At 42.4% G+C, this 19504-nt stretch overlaps 1 protein-coding gene across 2 annotated transcripts in view; it reads right to left on the reverse strand.

The window, feature by feature from the left end:
* Positions 1 to 17657, reverse strand: part of LOC110521976 (uncharacterized) — a 24781-nt gene extending 7124 nt beyond the window's left edge. The window contains exons 1-2 of one of the 2 annotated variants that reach the window (XM_021599997.3): positions 16760 to 17657; positions 11388 to 12641 (exon numbers count right to left, since the gene is read on the reverse strand). In XM_021599997.3, the coding sequence (XP_021455672.1) occupies positions 11923 to 12641; positions 16760 to 17117 (1077 nt within the window). In that variant the 5' untranslated portion in view covers positions 17118 to 17657 and the 3' untranslated portion in view covers positions 11388 to 11922. Of the gene's footprint in view, positions 1 to 11387; positions 12642 to 16759 lie in introns of those variants that run through there. The other variant, XM_090232280.1, reaches the window with a different exon arrangement.
* Positions 17658 to 19504: the final 1847 nt, after the last annotated feature.

The raw sequence follows: 19504 nt of genomic DNA on the forward strand, positions 1-19504 counted from the left end.
CAAAGAACAAATGTGTGTGTCTGAGGGGAAATTAACTTTCATACAGCCAAAAGGGGTGAGAAACTACACCAATATCAGTTGACAATTTGCACTAATGTAAATAAACATAGATGATGGAACATATTCCTGTTTGCTTACGTGATGAACCACTAAGGGGACATAAATATTTACCATCTAAACCATGTGTGACCTCTCACCTCTCTGGCTGTAGAAGTGTTCTTCCTAACCAGTCCCTCAACAGCTCTCTGACTGAGCTCCACCATCACTGGGTCTTCAGAGGAGAGGAAGGCTGAGGAGGGATGGAAATATGAATGGATAAGTCAGTCAAAGTGTAGAGCTGCTGTCTGACAAAATCACTATTTTAGTAGTTCATTAAAGTAAATAAGGCTTTATGACTGCTGAATACCAACTATCAATCCCTTAGATCATGTATTTCCAGGTAGAGATACATCCTTGGGACGTCCCTAGCCCATTGAAGTTGACATTTTAAATGGTTAAAGTGGGTGTTAGGGTAGGGATGTCCCAAGAATCCCAGATAGCATTGACCATTGTGCATTTTTAACCGATCTGAAATGGCTAGCTAGTTAGCGGGGTGCGCGCTAATAGCTATGGTAACAATGTTTCGTGGGAGGCCGTTGTTGATGTGTGCAGAGGGTCCCTGGTTCGAGCTCGGGTAGAGGTGAGGAGAGGGACGGAAGCTATACTGTTACACATTCTTCGGTCTCTTTTACGTAGCAGGTGTAAAACAAACACAGACAAGACAAGTAGGCGCTCAGGTTATTATGGTCATTGTAGTTTAAAAAAATTGCATCTAATTATGCCAATCTGTATGTGAGGATGTTTGAGAAGAACCCTGGCTAACAAGTTGAATCAGCAATGCAAAATTGGGTTTAATTATTTATTTACTAAATACCTAACTAATTACACAGAATTACATATACACAGAATGAATCATACCCTGATTACAAATTACGTCATAAAGGAAAACATCCCTAGTGGACGGAACAGATATGACAGCTGGTTACACAAAGAAAAGGGGGGGTTGGGTTTGAGTGAAAGAGCGGGAAGACTGAAGAACAAAGGAAGAAGCGATGTCTCTGTCGTAAATAAAGTATCTTATGCATTCTAAATTACCGCCCATTTGGAAAAGGAAAATGCAATAAATATTTACTCTGAGCTGCGCTTCGGTAGTTTGGTGATAGATGGAAGGCCGTGTTGCCCAACAGAGTCGTTTGAAGAATGTCTCTGGTGGTAAATTGAATACATTGTAGTAACGTCGTTGTGTGGTAGACGGCATACTCTGTTCTTTCCTAGCCCACGTTTGCACATGCTGTTGCTAACTCAACGACTAGGAGGTATCACTTCTGTAGTGAATAAGAGTTCAAAGTTCATACCATTCGCAACCAAAGCTCACGCAGAGGTTATCTTCGTTCTGTAGTTATTATCTGAACCATTCTGACATCGGACCTACGTCCTCACATCCTCGGAACAGGAGGTTACATTTTCGTCAAGGCTTTTTATCGTGGAGGGAGAAGGGTGTGTTTGAAAAGTTTTATAACCCATGTCTCTTCACAGGGGCGGGCCACTGATTGAGCAGAGCCCTAACCTTATGAAAACCCAAATCTCTCATTTGGAAGCTAAAATTACATTTAATCTTTTCACCAATAATTTTATATTCAAACATTTAAATTGAACAACAATTCCACGTGAATCCGATAACTACAATGTGCAGACTTTCCACTGTAGATTTTATGTCATCCTATCATTGATGAGAATGTCTCAGATGACAACCGAACTGACATCATATTCATTAAGTACCACCTCATATGTTCAATTGGTCGGATTACCAGAATATAGTTAATTTCCCCCCACCTTCTGATGTTCCCAGAATCTCTATGTTAACCAAAGGATTTTCAAATGTCACATCAGTAGGGTAGAGAGAGGAAAAAGGCCAACGTTATGACACCTCATTAATCTGTCAGTAAGCTATGTTTACATGGGTATTGGGATTTAACCTCATTGATCTGTCAGTAAACTGTGTTTACATGAGTATTGGGATCTGACCTCATTGATCTGTCAGTAAGCTAAGGTTACATGGGATCTAAACCTCATTGATCTGTCAGCAAGCTATGTCTACATGGGTATTGGGATCTGACCTCATTGATCTGTCAGTAAGCTATGTTTACATGGGTATTGGAATCTAACCTCATTGATCTGTCAGTAAACTGTGTTTACATGGGCATTGAGATCTCAGCTGTAGTATAATCCAGCGAAGCAGTCCTACTAGTTTTGAAAGTAATAAGGCAGGCTAGTGGGACACAGCCCAGCTAGCAGTAATAAGGCAGGGTAGTGGGACACAGCCCAGTTAGCAGTGAAATTAACCTCTTGCCAATCAACCGTGTCCCGAGCCTGTCGCCTGCAGTCTGCAGAGAAAAGTTGTGAGTTCTTTGGGCGTTTTGAAGAATATTCTCTGTCCTTCATGGATGATTCTCATCGTCAGAGGTTGAAGCAGCTCAAAGGGCAAGTACTTTGAAGTAATTTTTTCACCTGGTCAAAATCCTTCCTACATTTGACAATCCCAGGATTCATGCCTGGAAAAAATGTATTTGCCTCCCCATTGTGTCGGATCACTCCTTTCTCCTTGAAATGTTTGGCCGCGGTTCTAAGAACTTTCTCTCTGTCCTGGTACCTCAGGAACCGAATGAGGAAGGGATGTGTGTTCTGATCAGGGGATGGGCGAGGGCCAAGTGACCTGTGTGCCCGTTCGATAACCAGAGGTTCAGCTAAATTTTCTTTGCCAAGTAGGGAGGGGATAATGGCAGCAGATAAATCAATGGGGTGCATCCCCTCGCAGCCCTCGCGGAGGACGATCATTCTAATGTTGCTTCGCCTACTGTAGTTTTCCAAATGGTCGACCTTATTCATTAGGTATTCGCTGTTTTTGCACAGTTTCTTTAGTTCTGTCCCCATTCAGCAGTGCTGATGTGCTCTTCAGCTTCTTTCATTCGTGATCCTAGCATGTTGATAGTCGTTGTAAACCTGAGATGGAGTTTTTGATTTCAGCCAACTGTGCTGAGATGGAGCAGCTGAACTCAGCCGTTTTCAAGTTAAATTGCGTTGTGAGGGAGTCATTTCCTTCTTTGATCACTTTGAGGATGTGAGCTATCCTAGCTTCTTCCTGAGATGTCATGGTGCGGTCTTGTGTTTCCAAGGAGGCCATGGTCAGAGGTTCATTCTTTGTCGTTTCTGGGTCTGTTTCGGTGCCTCCCTTGCCTTGTTTTTGTCTCGTAGGCATATCACCAAACTTGACTACAGTGTAATAATCAGTATGTTGTTTTTGTCTTGTAGACATATCAATACACTTGGCTACAGTGTAGTAATCAGTATGTTGTTTTTGTCTCCTAGGCATATCCCCACACTTGGCTACAGTGTAGTAATCAGTATGGGGGAAGTTATCAAGTTTTAGGATAAGTTTGTTAACTTCTTATGGCTGCAGGGGCAGTATTGAGTAGCTTGGATGAAAGGTGCCCATATCAAATGACCTGCTCCTCAGTGATAGTTGCTGATATTTGCATATTATTATTAGTATTGGATAGAAAACACTCTGAAGTTTCTAAAACTGTTTGAATGATGTCTGTGAGTATAACAGAACTCATATTGGCAGGCAAAATCATGAGTTGAAATCTAAACAGGAGGTCAGAAATCTGAGCTTGTATGTATTCACCAGAGTCCCCAATGAAATCCCCTTGAGATATGAATGATGTTGCACTGCCTAGGGGTTCCACTAGATGTCAACCATCAATAGAAATTATAATGAGGCTTCTATGTTTTTGTGGGAGTGAATGAGAGCAGAATATTTCAGATGTCCATCAAGCAGCCATTTTGTGATCCCACTTTTTCCTCATGGTATTCACTTGCGTTCCATTGCTCACGAAGACAAGAAAGAATACTCCGGTTGGAACTTTATTGAAGCTTTATGTTAAAAACATCCTAATGATTGATTCTGTACGTAGTTTGAAATGTTTCTTCGACCGGTAATATCACTTTTTGTCCGATATAACGCTGACCAGAATTAGCGTTTGGATATGTATACCAAATGCTCTAACAAAAGAAGGTATTTGGACATAACGGACATTTTCGAACATAACAAACATTTATTGTGGACCTGGGATTCCTGGAGTGCTTTCTGATGTAGATCATCAAAGGTTAAGGGAATATTTATCATGTAATTTATTGTTTATGTTGACGCCATCTTTGCAGCTGTGGTGTTTTTAAATTGAGCTCCGTCTCAGATTATTGCATGCATTTCTTTTTCCGTAAAGTTTTTTTAAATGTTTTATCTGACACAGCGGTTGCATTAAAGGAGAGGTATATCTATAATTCCATGTGTGTATTATCATCTACATTTATGATGAGTATTTCTGCTGAATGATGTGGCTATGCAAAATCACTTGATGTTTTTGGAACTAGTGAATCTAACGCGCCAATGTAAACTCAGATTTAAAAAAAATATAAATATGAACTTTATCAAACAAAACATGCATGTATTGTGTAACTCCTATGAGTGTCATCTGATGAAGATAATTCAAGGATAATGATTAATTTTATCTTTATTTCAGCTTTTTGTGAATGCTATATTTTGCTGGAAAATGGCTGTGCTTATTGTGGTTTGGTGGAGACCTAACATAATCGTTTGTAGTGCTTTCGCTGAAAAGCCTATTTGAAAACGGACACTTTGGTGGGATTAACAACGAGAAAAGCTTTAAAATTATATAAAACATGTATGTTTTAGGAATTGTAATTATGAGATTTCTGTGCTTTGAATTTGGCGCCCTCTATTTTCACTGGTAGTTGTCATATCGATCCCGGTATCAGGATTGCAGCCATAACAGGTTAAAGATTTATCGGGAGCTCTCGGTCACAGCCATAACAGGCTAGCTTCGCTGCATCACGTAACCCCCCCCCTGTAGGTCTGTGCTATAAAGCCACCCCCCTCCCTCTTAATCAAAAAGTCCTGATAACTTATTTCATGCACATGAAAGGTGAGGGTGAATTTCAGATGTTCACTGCTTATATTGAAGGAGTGGAATCGATTAAATTCCTCTGCTGTCCCCTGGAATAGATGGAACACGTCATCAATGAAGACTTTTTCAGAGCCTGATGAGCTGCTAGAATGTATTGTTAGGGCTGACAATCATGCTATTTTTTTAACTACAATGACCATAATGACCTGAGCGCCTACTTGTCTTGTCTATGTTTCTTTTACACCTGCTACGTAAAAGAGACCGAAGAATGTGTAACAGTATAGCTTCCGTCCCTCTCCTCGCCCATGGCCCGAACCAGGGACTCTGCACACATCAACTGCCTCCCATGAAAAATCGTTACCATCGCTATTAGCGCGCACCCCGCTAACTAGCTAGCCATTTCACATTGGTTACAAATCCACAATGGTCAATGCTATCTGGGATTCTTGGCACATCCTTAACCCCTACCTTAACCATTTTAAATGTCAACTTCAATGGGCTAGGGAAGTCCCAAGGATGTATCTCTACCTGAAAATACACAATCTAAGTGATTGATAGTTGGTACTCAGCAGTCATAAAGCCTTATTTACTTTAATGAACTACTAAAATAGTGATTTGGTCAGACAGCAGCTCTACACTTCATTGACTGACTGATCCATTCATCCTTCCATCCCTCCTCAGCCTTCCTCTCCTCTGAAGACCCAGTGAGGGTGGAGCTCAGTCAGAGAGCTGTTGAGGGACTGGTTAGGAAGAACACGTCTACAGCCAGAGAGGTGAGAGGTCACAGATGGTAAATATTTATGTCCCCTTGGTGGTTCATCACGTCAACAAAAGGGAATATGTTCCATCATCTATGTTTATTTACATTAGTGCAAATTGTCCACTGATATTGGTGTAATTTCTCACCCGTTTTGGCTGTATGAAAGTTAATTTCCCCTCAGGCACACACATTTGTTCTTTGATATTATGAAGGTCATTTGTGTATAATGTACTTTTTCCCCACATCTTTACATTGCTTATGCATATTTGGAGGCCTGACTGCGTCCAAACTATGTCAAAGGCCCATCCTGGTAGATCTGAACCTCATACAGCTTGGAGTGATCAGATGACAGAATTCACATTTAGGTGCCAGGTGTAACTGAGGCCGTAGATACTCCATATCCATTACTTTGAGTGTTTTATATAATATGACTAAATGTGTTTATTTCTGTGTTGCAGGGGCAGTCAAGAAATGGAACAGCAAGGCCACAGAACATGACATAAGCAGAGCTGTGGGAGACCACCTCAAGCCCCTGGTATAGCCGGGGGTGGTGTTCACCACTCCAGCAGGCTGGAAAATTGAGATTGATACTTTTTGGACCAAGAGTCTGTCGATTGGCCGGTCATTGGGTTCATTTGACTTACAATATGTTCAAATCAAGGTTTATTAATACAGCACATTTCAGACATGGATGCAACCCAATGGAAACAGGAAAAGCAAAAGAAAAACCCACACCAAACTTTAAGACAGGAAGCAAACCAAAATGGTGGTTAAAATAATTTATTACAATCAATACCATTCATACTATTACAAAATCATAATTCTCATTCATTCTTAATTAATTCTATTTACAAAAACATCAAACAAAAACAAACCTCAGGGGAGCATCGTCCCTCCCCGTCATACCTAACCAATACCTAACCCTTTCCCTATCTCCCCTTCCCTAATCTATCCCCTTACCAAACTCACTAACACTCCCAGCCCTAAACCCCCTTTCCACCTCTCCCGTGCCGCATGCTTCCCCCACTTCCTCTCCTCCCTCTTCATCTTCCCCCTCAAATCACCTTCCACCCTTCTCACTATCCCTTCCACCCCCCAATCTCTCCCTGTCTTGACTAAATTCTGCCTGGCTTCCCACAGTCCCTTTTTAAAGAGACTCATGAGAAGCCACAGCAGAAACCTGTCCCTACCCGTTCCCTTTGCTCTCCCTACGAGCCTATTGTCCAGGCCCCGCGCCTGCACTCCCTCCCAGACCACTGACGAGATGCCCGCTACAGGCGCAAGACTCCCTGCCTGCCTGACCTCCTCGTACAGGTGCCTGTGGTCTAAACCTACTCGGGCAACTTCAACCTCGGGGTGCGCACGCAGCCACTTGGCCGCATGGCCAAAATGCCACGGCAGCTGTTCCGCCCGAGGACCCGCGTTAGACCACACCATTACGCTTCTCGCCTTATACGAGAAGAACACGCGCAGGAGGTAACCGGACGGGTGTATAACCGGACGAGCAAGCTCCGTCAACAAGAAAGAAACAAAAATGGCGTCCAGCTTGAGGGGGAAATGTGGTACCCCCCTACCTCCCTCCCCAATGGGACAGATCATGCGTGCCCTGGCGACCCACTCGCACCTGCCACTCCACATAAACTGAAACACAAGCCTCACTAGAGGCCTCCTCAGACAAGCCGGCAATGGATAGATGTATGCCACATACAAAAGAGACGGCAACACATCCACCTTTAGGACCAGGACTTTGCCCATAAAAGACAAATACCTAGCCTTCCACATTGCTAGCTTCCTCTATACCACTGCGATACGCATGTTCCAGTTTAGCGTCGCTGAGCCGGAGGTCTCAAAATGAACCCCGAGAATCCTCAGGGCCCCTTCACAGAGAGATAACCCCCAAGGCACATCCGTTCTACCGCGCCATCTTCCGAAAAACTTGACGGAAGACTTTGCATGGTTCAGAACCGCTCCCGACGCTCGGGTGAAATCCCCAAAGATGGCAAGGGACCTTGTCAGGCACGAGTCCTTGCACAACAGCAAGGAAGTGTCGTCGGCGTACTGCGTCATCTTAACACGCAGCCCACCGCTTCCAGGGATCAACAAGCCTTCCACCCCTGTGTCTGCCCTAATGGCAGCCCCCAGAGGCTCCATGTACAGAACGAAGAGGAGAGCCGAGAGTGGGCATCCCTGCCTGACCCCAGACGAGAGGGGCTGTGGCTTCTCATGAGTCTCTTTAAAAAGGGACTGTGGGAAGCCAGGCAGAATTTAGTGATGGCACCTGCACTGCTATCACCGCCTACCCCTAAATCTATATTAAAGTCTCCTCCTATCACCAAGTGCCTGTTTGTAACACACAGGGGCGCCAGACAGTCCACCATCTCCCTCCTGTCTGCCGCCACCTGTGGCCCATACACCCCAATTAACCTATATCTAGCTTCTCTAAACTTAACATCTATCCCCAAAACTCTACCCTGCATTATTACAAAAGTGTTCTCTATTTTAACCTCTCTATGCCCACACAAAATCCCTACTCCTGTTGAGTGCACCCCTCCTATGCCCCAAAAAGATTCCCCCTTATCCCACTCCCTCTTAAATCTACACACATCCCCACCATCCCTCAGGTGAACCTCCTGTAAAAAACAGAAATCAAACCCCACACCCTCTAAATAACAAAAAACCACCCTCCTTTTAAAATTATCCCTTAACCCCCTAACATTTAGACTAAAAAAAGAAACAGAACTATTCATTTAATTATTTACAACAAATAAAATAAAAAATAAACAAAGAAAAACCAGGAGACTCACCCGATGCTCCCCTGGTCCATCTCCCCCGCCGGGGACGTCCTCTCCTCTCCTGACGCCCCCCCGTCCTCCATCCCAACCCATGATCCAGGCAGTGTGTTGGGTCCTCCCTCCCCACCCACCATCCCCCCCTCCCTGTTTGCCTCGGGGCTGCATATAGGGGACCCCATCTCCCCAAACAGGAGTTGGGATCCCTCTAGCAAACAACCCACCGACCCCTCACTGGAGTCATCCACTAAAATGCAAGGGGCTGAGGCAAACCGGGAGGACAAATTACCCCCCCCCCCCCCGCCATTCTCTTAACTCCCCCCTCCCCCTCCACACCCCCCTCCCTCTCACTTCCTGCCAAGCTCCCCCTCTTTATCCCTTTCTTCTTTGGTGAAGGAGGTAGCGGGGAGACACAACGTCCCATCCCCGCTAACTCCTCCACCAAATCCCTCATTTCGACCTCGAGGAAGCCTGGCAGGCTGTCCCCCCACTCCTTCCCCCCATCTCCCCCCCTCCCACCTCCACTCCCTCCTTCTCCGTCACTGTCCCCCTTCCCTCTGTCCCCCTTCCCTCTTCCACTCCTTCTCGTACCACTGTCCCCTTCTCCCTCTTCTCTGCTCCTCCACGTTCTTCCACCTTTTTAATCTCTCCTTTTTCCTTCTTTCCATCTTCTCTCCTCTTTCTTTTCGCCTCTTCCTTCTTCCCTTCTTCATCCTTCTCCGTCCTTTCCACTGTGCCATCCGTACAATCCGCATGCGTCCTCTCTTTCCTCCCCCCATCCCCCGCTCCCCCCCCAGCTGCAGACGCGTATGACCTGTGACGAGCCGGGCAATCACGCCACAGGTGTGCTCTTGAGCCACACCCGTAGCAAGCCTTGGGCTCGTCACATTCCTTGGCCTCGTGCTCTTCCGACCCACAAAATCGACACCTCTTGGCACTGCACGAGGCCAGGATATGGCCGTAGGCCATACAACGCCTGCAGAACGGGGGCTGACGTGCATAGTAGAGTGTTCCCCTGTCAGCCCCCAGGGAGAACATCGCCGGAGGATGGAGGTAGCCATCCACACTCTTCGGGGACTCCCTGAGTAACGCCTGGAACCCTCTCCTCCCATTCCAGAAACCCAGGGAGTCCCTGAGGAGACATTGTCCATGTACCTCCCCAGAAAGGCCCTCACCTCTTCATCTTTCACATGCGGATTGTACATGGTTACGGTGACCACCCTGAAGTTGTTCTTCGCCAGGCTGGTCACCGCATAATGGCACAGGGGTCCCGTTTTTTCCGCTTCCTTTGCCATCTTCATTACTTCGTCATGTTTTTCTTCTTTGTGAAACGTCACATCGAAAGCCTTCTCATTCGGGTTCCCTTGAAGGCAGAGCACTTCCTTCACCTCTATCCTGAGGCATCCCATCAAAATGGTCCTTCCAAATGTCTCTCTACTCCACGGCTCCATCTCCTTTTCAGTCCAGGCAAATCGTAAGGTATTTGCCATACCAATCCCCGGAACCGATCTTGTTTGCTTGTATTGATTCATTTCAAAAAATAAGCTCTCTTCAGAAAGAAGCTTCAACCTGAAATGAAAACATCTTTAACCAAAAAGGTGGAGCAACTAAAGGTGTTGACTCTCCACATCTATCAAGACAACTGGAGCACTGGGCCAGACACTCTTAAATAGAACCTGGACCAGCTCAGGTGAAACACCTTCCCACTAACAAGATGGACAAGCCAGCACAGGTGTAACACATACTGACTAACGGTGACACCAATCAGTGCGGCCTAAGTGCTAACGAGCTAAAGTCCAACCTCAAAACATAAATGGAAAAACCAAAACCTGTAACACCTTCCCCCTTAAGACAACAAATATATCCTATATTTTTGTTGGACATGTTTGCTCACCACCAACAGAAAACAACTTCCATTTCACATTATAATCAACTACAATGCTTCACCTTCACCAATATAAACATGGTGTCTACTGGCTGTCAACGAGAAAAAATACGTATTTCTAAATAATAATATACAATCGTATCTTTTCTCCTTTTTCTTTCTATAGAATCCTAAAACTCACAAGCTTCTAGAACTCTCATCCCCTTGGAACAAGCACAAAACATCTCCAATACGGGAAATCAAAACTCAAATCAAATTGTATTAGTCACATGCGCCGAATACATGTGTAGACCTTACAGTGAAATGCTTACTTACGAGCCCCTAACCAACAATGCAGTTTCAATACGGAAAAGAATAAGAGATCAAACTCATCTCCAACACGGAAAAACGTGTCAAAATAAATTGTGATCCATGGTAACACACTGATTAAATGCAAAACAAACATATTTTTGACTGCCAACCCTTGAGACAATCAGAAACCAAGTTGTCCTTACCACAGACATGTCTGATTTCAAGAGGAAACTCCTGCGATATCCGTAGTAACTTTCCACCTCACCGCAGAGCTTCTCTCTCTTTTCAGGGTTCACTAGATAGGCATGTTGTTGGATCGAGACCCCAGTCCCCAATGTTATGCTCTAGTACATTTGGGTTGGCACATCTATGAATGATCCCTGATATTCTAAAAGCAGGGCAACAACGTCAATATAAGTGTACCCCAAAATTGTCAGTTGGTTACATAAAAAATTATGATATCAAAACCAAATGTACACCCCTTTGTTAATATGTATTGGCAATAATTCACTTAATGGTGAGGCGTGGAATTATAAAACATGTATCTTTGAAATATGAGGTGATTTGAGACATGCTTCTTCAGTAGTGGAATAAAGACAATTAGCACTTGAATGTTGTAAAGACATACTGGAGTGAAGTAGGATTGTTAATAAAAATGATTACACATTTATTATACTGCGTCCGTGTGTATAGGCTGCAAGTAAGTTGAAATTAAGTTGTTTTCAAGTCATTGAAAAAACGACCCGAAAATACATGTTTTCAACTTTCAACCGAACATATATTGGATGTCGGGCATAGTCTTATTTTCAATGTCTTTTCAATTACATTTTGCTAAATGGGAAAAGCGCAATGTAAAAACACAGTTTTATCATGTCCAAATCAACCAATATGCAGAAACCGTTTGGGAAATATTGAAAACCTAAATATTTTATAGTGTTGCATTTTGATTCAAGTGGGTCACCAACGTGGTAAGTGTAGTAACACAACTATTTTTTTGTTAGTCACTTTCTGTTAAATCTCAGAAGTACTCTTTCAATTCAGAGCCTGGATTTTTCCCCTGAGGCTAATATCAATTGAACAGGGGGCAAACGTTTAGGGTTCTACATTCTAACATTCATTCAAATACTGGACCTACAATGTTAAAACATTCAATATTGTGACATTATTTCATTATCATGAAACAACTCCTTCATGTATTTTCTGATGTTTAATCAGAGATCTTTTATCATAGTATCTCTTCCCACATTGATCACAGCCAAAAGGTTTTTCTCCAGTGTGTATTCTCTGGTGTGATTTCAGGGATTGTAGCCGAATAAAACTCTTCCCACAGTGATCACAGCCAAAAGGTTTCTCTCCTGTGTGTGTTCTCTGGTGTATAGTTAGATAGTTAGATGTAGTAAAACTCTTCCCACATTGATCACAGGTAAAAGGTTTCTCTCCTGTGTGTCCCCGCTGGTGTACTATCATGCTGTTTAGATGAGTAAAACTCTTCCCACATTGATCACAGCCATAAGGTTTCTCTCCAGTGTGTGTTCTCTGGTGTGTAGTTCGAGAGCTAGATGTAGTAAAACTCTTCCCACATTGATCACAGGTAAAAGGTTTCTCTCCTGTGTGTCCCCGCTGGTGTACTATCAGGCTGCCTAGCTGAGTAAAACTATTCCCACATTGATCACAGCTGTAAGGTTTCTCGCCAGTGTGAATTCTTTGATGTATTTTAAGGTCTGATGAACTGTTGAATCTTTTCCCACAGTCAGAGCAGCAGTGAGATTTCTTCCCTGTGGGTCTCTGCTGGTGTTTCTTGAGGTGTTCTGATCTGGAGAGACTCTTCTCTCCCTCTTGAGCATCATGATGTTGAGGCTCCCCAGAGGATCCACAGTAGTCCCGTCTCTCTCCTGTGTGTACGACAAAGTCAGACAGACGGTTAAAGGCCCACAACAGCAGAAATCCACTGTTTATTTGAGGTAAAAGGTGATGCCCAGAACATACCCGTGAAGTTGCACAACAATTGTCGTCTTAAATTGTACAATTAAGACAGTCAAGCTTGCAACAATAGTCATATTTTGTCTTGTTCTCACATTAGTAGTAACATCGATGATTGTAGATTAGAAATAAGTTGTTGAGATAACCTTTGGTCTCCAATATAGGCTACTTTCTGTGTTTGCTAAAATTGCGGGACGAGGGCGATGCACACGCAATCTGGTTGTAGAAACTCCTCCCTGCTAACGAGGAAACCACTAGTTATGGATGTAGTATATCTGCCTGGAGCAAAAATGGTGAGCTTAGATTTTAGTTTTTCACAATGTATTCTGAATATTACAGTGCAATATCAGGAGTGCTACCCAAGGAAACTCGCTTAAGCTCTGTGTCTATTCACTAATTCACCACCATGGGGGAAAACTCATGGGAGTTCTCATAGGCTGACAGCAAAAATAGCCTCCATTTACAGGTTGCTTATGAGTGCATTTCACATTACTTTTGGATTATAATTGCAAGGCTCGTTTAAATGTCATGCTTAATATAATGTTTGTGTTACTGTTGCAAATCAACTGCTTTATACTTAAAAAAAAAAAACACTTAAAATGCAATTTGGCTATCTTTGCCCAGTAAGTGTTTGCCAAATTGGACCACAACTTCCCCTAACAACAGACTATATATCAATTTATATTTCAGGTGAAACATGAAACATGTCATGACATTTCATAACCTGATCACCAGATAATTTTGTGAATAATCCCACTAGGCTACTCTGTAATGTGTTGTCATTCTAAATGTCCTGAATAAAGGAAAATAGCTCTGTGTGTTGTACAATAGCCTATCCATCAAGGAACAGTTCTCTACACTCTATGAGCTAAGTATCTCTGTGTGCAAATAGACTAACGAAACCCTACAGTAAATCAAGCAGATAATAACACATTATAAACATCAATTTGTTTGAGATATTGGATCCAACGTGGAGCACGGCATAACTTGCTTTACTATGTAATGAATGAAGAAGCACTTTGGTTGTTGTTGCATGTCGTGATGTTTGTCATTTGACTGGCACGCAGAAAATGATTACAGATCAGCTGATGATAGCTGAACATGTAACAAACTAAACAGCTACAGTATTATGTGTAATTATTGAAGAACCGCATTAATGACCGTATCCTTTTGGGTGTTGTGAATCAACTTTAAGTGACTCTCGGTTAGAACCACTGGATTTAGCAAACTCTGAAATGTTATGACTACAACTAATGTTCCCTGAAGGAGGGAAACCAGGTACAACATACTAATAAATCCACACTTTATGACTACAACTACTGTTCCCTGAAGGAGGGAAACGAGGCACAACATACTATTAAATCCACACACGTTATGACTACAACTACTGTTCCCTGAAGCAGGGAAATGAGGTACAACATACTATTAAATCCACGCCTCTCTGGAAGCCCCACCTTTCACAGGTGGATGAGCGTGAGCCTCGGATTTATTCCTTAAATTTAATACCTCAATTCACCGACCCAGGAAGTGGCGGGGCCAAACAGGTGTTGTAACTCTTTCATAACTGGCACGAAGATCGGTAGAAATTGTAAGATAAATGGAAAAGTTTGCCAATTTTATCGGAAACTTCAGCAGCAGAACGTCAGAATTTAGGAAGGCCAGCAGCAGGTCGGGAATTTGTTATTTTCTTCTGGTTTTTTGATCTCTGGCTTCCTCAAGTCATTTGTGTTATTTATTTAATCAAACGCTTGAAGCATCAGTTCAGTTCAAGTTCCGCACATACAGTTGATTTGATTAAACACATACAGTTGATTTGATTAAACACATGGAGTGTGTCTATATGGAAAAATACACGTCATAACATTTAAACCAATCAATTGGTAGAAATAAAACACTTAAAAAAAAAAAAATATCTGGGACATACAACATGCATGCATTCAGACCCCTTCCCTTTTTCTACATTTTGTTACGTTAGAGCCTTATTACAAAATTGATATTTTAAAAAAAAATGTCATCCATCTTCAGACAATACCTCGTAATGACATCACAATACCCCATAAAAGTGATTTTTGTTTTGTTGAATACCAGTGGTTGTAACACTGTAGGTCATGCCAGTAGGCAGTAGGCTGTAACTCTCTAGGTAATGCCAGTAGGTTACAGTAGGTTGTATCTCTCTAGGGCATGCCAGTAGGCTATTGTAGGTTGTAACTCTCTTGGTCATGCCAGTAGGCTGTAACTCTCTAGTTCATGCCAGTAGGTTGTAACTATCTAGGTCAGGCCAGTAGGCTACAGTAGGCTGTAACTCTCTAGGTCATGCCAGTAGGCTGTAACTCTCTAGGTCATGCCAGTAGGCTGTAACTATCCAGGACATGCCAGTAGGCTACAGTAGGCTACAGTGTCATCCATCTTCAGACAATACCTCGTAATGACATCACAATACCCCATAAAAGTGATTTTTTTTTTTTAGAATACCAGTGGTTGTAACACTGTAGGTCATGCCAGTAGGCAACAGTAGGTTGTATCTCTCTAGGGCATGCCAGTAGCCTATAGTAGGTTGTATCTCTCTAGGGCATGCCAGTAGGCTATTGTAGGTTGTAACTCTCTTGGTCATGCCAGTAGGATGTAACTTTCTAGTTCATGCCAGTAGGTTGTAACTATCTAGGTCAGACCAGTAGGCTACAGTAGGCTGTAACTCCCTAGGTCATGCCAGTAGGCTGTAACTATCCAGGTCATGCCAGTAGGCTACAGTAGGTTGTAACTCTCTAGGTCATGCCAGTAGTCTACAGTAGGTTTTATCTCTCTAGGTCATGCCAGTAGGTTAGAGTAGGTTGTATCTCTCTCGGTCATGCCAGTAGGCTACAGTAGGTTGTAACTCTAGGTCATGCCAGTAGTCTACAGTAGGTTGTAACTCTCTAGGTCATGCCAGTAGGTTACAGTAGATTGTATCTCTCTAGATCATGCCAGTAGGCTACAGTAGGTTTTATCTCTCTAGATCATGCCAGTAGGTTACAGTAGGTTGTATCTCTCTAGGTCATGCCAGTAGGTTACAGTAGGATGTATCTCTCTAGGTCATGCCAGTAGGTTACAGTAGGTTGTAACTCTCTAGGTCATGCCAGTAGGTTACAGTAGGTTGTATCTCTCTAGGTCATGCCAGTAGGTTACAGTAGGTTGTATCCAAGTGGAAACAATGATCAACCTAATGTAATAAGTGTCGAATTTGGTAAACAACCAAATTAATGGCTTATTTGTTACGTGAGATTTACTTGATCCAACAGAAGTTTGGTAATGCTTAAGTTATGTGGACACGAGACATACAGACAACTTTGATAACACTATAGGAGTTGTCTCCAGATCCCTATGCATATTCATGCTAGTAGCATAGCATCTCTCTCCATTGAATACAGTCGGTTGACGTCAACAACCCTCATAGAATATAAAATACAGATTACAATAATAAGACCTATCCACCAATCCGGCACTGCGGGAGCTAGACAACCCGCAGTGCCGCTTTGTGGACAACGACTCCCCTTGTCAGGGTAGCCTAGTGGTTAGAGCGTTGGACTAGTAACCGGAAGGTAACCGGAAGGTTGCGAGCTGACAAGGTACGAATATGTCGTTCTGCCCCTGAACAGGCAGTTACCAACTGTTCCTAGGCCGTCATTGAATATAAGAATTTGTTCTTAACTGACTTGCCTAGTTAAATAAAGGTAAAATAAATGTAAAAAATATCCATAATCTTCGGTGTAGCCAACCCAACTCTCGCATGGCACTATTGGGGGGCACGGTGTGTAGTAAATCATCACTACATGAAAATCACTATAGGCCGTGCCCCACAGTCTGCAGTAAGGAGATAGACCCTTCTCAAATAAGGGTCTAGTCACGTTTTGGAAACGGAACGGAGAAAACAAAAAACAAAACAAAAACGTCTGATTCTAGACATATCAGTCATCATCCTAGGGCCCTCCGTTGAGGTATTGACGAGCGAACTCCGAATATCCAAAGTTAAAAACCAATTGAAGGCGGTACTTACTGGTGTTTATCAGATCTATCTCCACCTCTTCATCTTTCAATGTGACAGTAATCTCCCCTTCCTTCTTTACTTCAAAAACTTCATCCTCCTTTTTCTCTTCTTTCACAGTTACATCCATCTCCTCTTTCACTCTGAATGCGTATTTCTCTTCTTTCACAGTAACATCGTCATCCTCTTCTTTCACTCTGAACGTGTCTTCCTCATCTTTCACTGTGACAGCCTCACCCTCTACTTCTTGTTTTACTGTGACATCTTCCTCTTCCTTCTCCTCTTTCACGACAATGTTCAGCCCCAGAGCTTCTTTCTCCGTCCAGCAGACCTCTTCTTTAACAGGAGGGGAGAAGTTTAGTGAGCTCATGGTCGGGGATATTAGCTAGCTAGCTAGCTATCATTAGCGACTAGGCTTGTGCTAACTTAACCAGCCAGCTACTCTAGCTGACTTAGAAAAAATAACGTAAGGTTAACAAGTAGATACGACAGAGGTGTCTAAAACACAGTAGCTAATATATACCGAAAGCATAAAATAGTTTGAATCTTTCCGCTATGTTGGCTAGCAAGGTACCGAGGTTGACTAGCTGTTTATGAAGAACCGTCCACTAGATAATACGTCACGCTAGCAGCATCGCCTGAAAGACGCACATCGCCGTCTGCTGACTGGAGTGAGAAACGCAGTTGAGGATCATATTTTATTTTCAGACAGAGATTCTTTAAAATGGATTTAATTAAATAATACTATTATATTGAGACATACAAAGACAGTAATGTGTTGATTGATTAGTGCAAACAAAAATGGTTTACTACAGCACATTTAAGGCAGTTTCATTCAGTCAAAGTACATTTAAATAAGTAGCCAGCTACTGTCGGTTTATACTGCTCCTACATGGTGTAACAATACATCATATTCATCGTATTACATGATGACTAGGTCTATACTGCTCCTGCATGGTGTAACAATACATCATGTAGATGTATATAATGAACAGACTAGGTCCATATTGGTCCTACATGGTGTAACAATACATCACGTATATAATGAACAGACTAGGTCTATACTGCTCCTACATGGTGTAACAATACATCATGTAGATGTATATAATGAATAGACTAGGTCTATACTGATCCTACATGGTGTAACAATACATAATGTAGATGTATATAATGAATAGACTAGGTCTATACTGATCCTACATTTCTTTTAATTATTTTATATTTTTTATATTTTTTTATTTAACCAGGTAGGCCAGTTGAGAACAAGTTCTCATTTACAACTGCCACCTGGCCAAGATAAAGCAAAGCAGTGCGACAAAAACAACAACACAGAGTTACACATAAACAAGCAACACAGAGCTACACATCAACAAATGTTCAGTCAATAACACAATAGAAGATTGAGATTTTTTTTTTGTTTAGGAATATTGTGAAACACTCATTCAAGAAAAAACGGGGGCAATAAACAGCAGGCAAAGTGACAGTGTCAGGACAAAATTAACTCAAACGTTTTACCATTGGAACACTTGATGTAATTAAATCAAACAATTTACCATTGGAACACTTGATGTAATTAAATCAAACGTTTTACCATTGTCGTAGCTGAATCAGAATTAGTTGGGTAACATTGATAAATAAGATGTTTTATCCACTTTCATAATATGCTTATGTGGGAAAATGCACTCTCCCCAGAGAGGGGAGAGGTCAGGATTGTCTTCATATGTGAGGGTATCTGTTAAACCATGTGAAGGGCTCCACAATGTCTGTACACCAGTCACTCCCTACTTTTCCCATTGGGGGGAGGAGTATGGCAGTGTCTGGAACCATTGTATGTCCCCTCTGATGTTGCCCTTATCTTGATCTTGTATATATATCCTAGAGGCTCACTACTCTCCGGGAGTTTGTCCAGGAGGGGGTGTATTTGAGATGGGAGTCTCTAGAATTGACAATTTATATATGCCATTGGATGAGGTAATGTTTTGGTACTATGTGGTGCCAAGAACGAGATTTGAACCTCGTTTAGGAGACCAAACTGAACGATAATTTATAGCTAATGCTGTCTGGCTATGGGATACTCCTCTCTCAAGTAAAAGTCTTTCTTTGTGAAGTTACTATTATCTGTGGTTTGTCATGTCAACTAGGGGGTGGATCTTTGCTATAAAAAATCTCAGTTGCCATTATGTTGACACTCTCAAAGAAGTAATTTATAGACACTGAATTGATCTGAGAGTCACAGGGCTATGGTGAAGCTGATATTATTAAAATATGAAGTTTAAGTATAACTCTGACTGGTGTGTGGTTTGTAACTCTCCTTATTTAGTAATATAGGAAATTACCACGACACCATTGGAACACTTGATGTACCCTGCATTCACATTTACCATGGTTGTCTCCAGCATGCTAAAGCGTTCACAGCTGGCAATCCCTCATCGTGATTGGTTATTCCCCACCATTTGCAACAACGTCACTGAGCACCTTCACTATCTTTCCTTCATCTTTCCTTCATTCCTGCATGTTTACATATCTGGCATTACTCATCTCATATGTCTATACTGTATTCTATCCTATTCTACTGTATCTTAGTCTATCCCGCTCTGACATCATTCGTCCAACTATTTATATATTCTTAATTCCCTTCCTTTAGATTGTGTGTATTGTTAGATATTACTTGTTAGATATTACTGGACTGTTGGAGCTAAAAACACAAACATTTCGCTACACCCGCAATAACATCTGCTAAACAAGTGTATGTGACAA

The sequence above is a fragment of the Oncorhynchus mykiss genome, chromosome 4, assembly GCF_057628025.1.
Source record: "Oncorhynchus mykiss isolate SJ-2025 chromosome 4, ASM5762802v1, whole genome shotgun sequence".
NCBI classification, from domain to species: domain Eukaryota; kingdom Metazoa; phylum Chordata; class Actinopteri; order Salmoniformes; family Salmonidae; genus Oncorhynchus; species Oncorhynchus mykiss.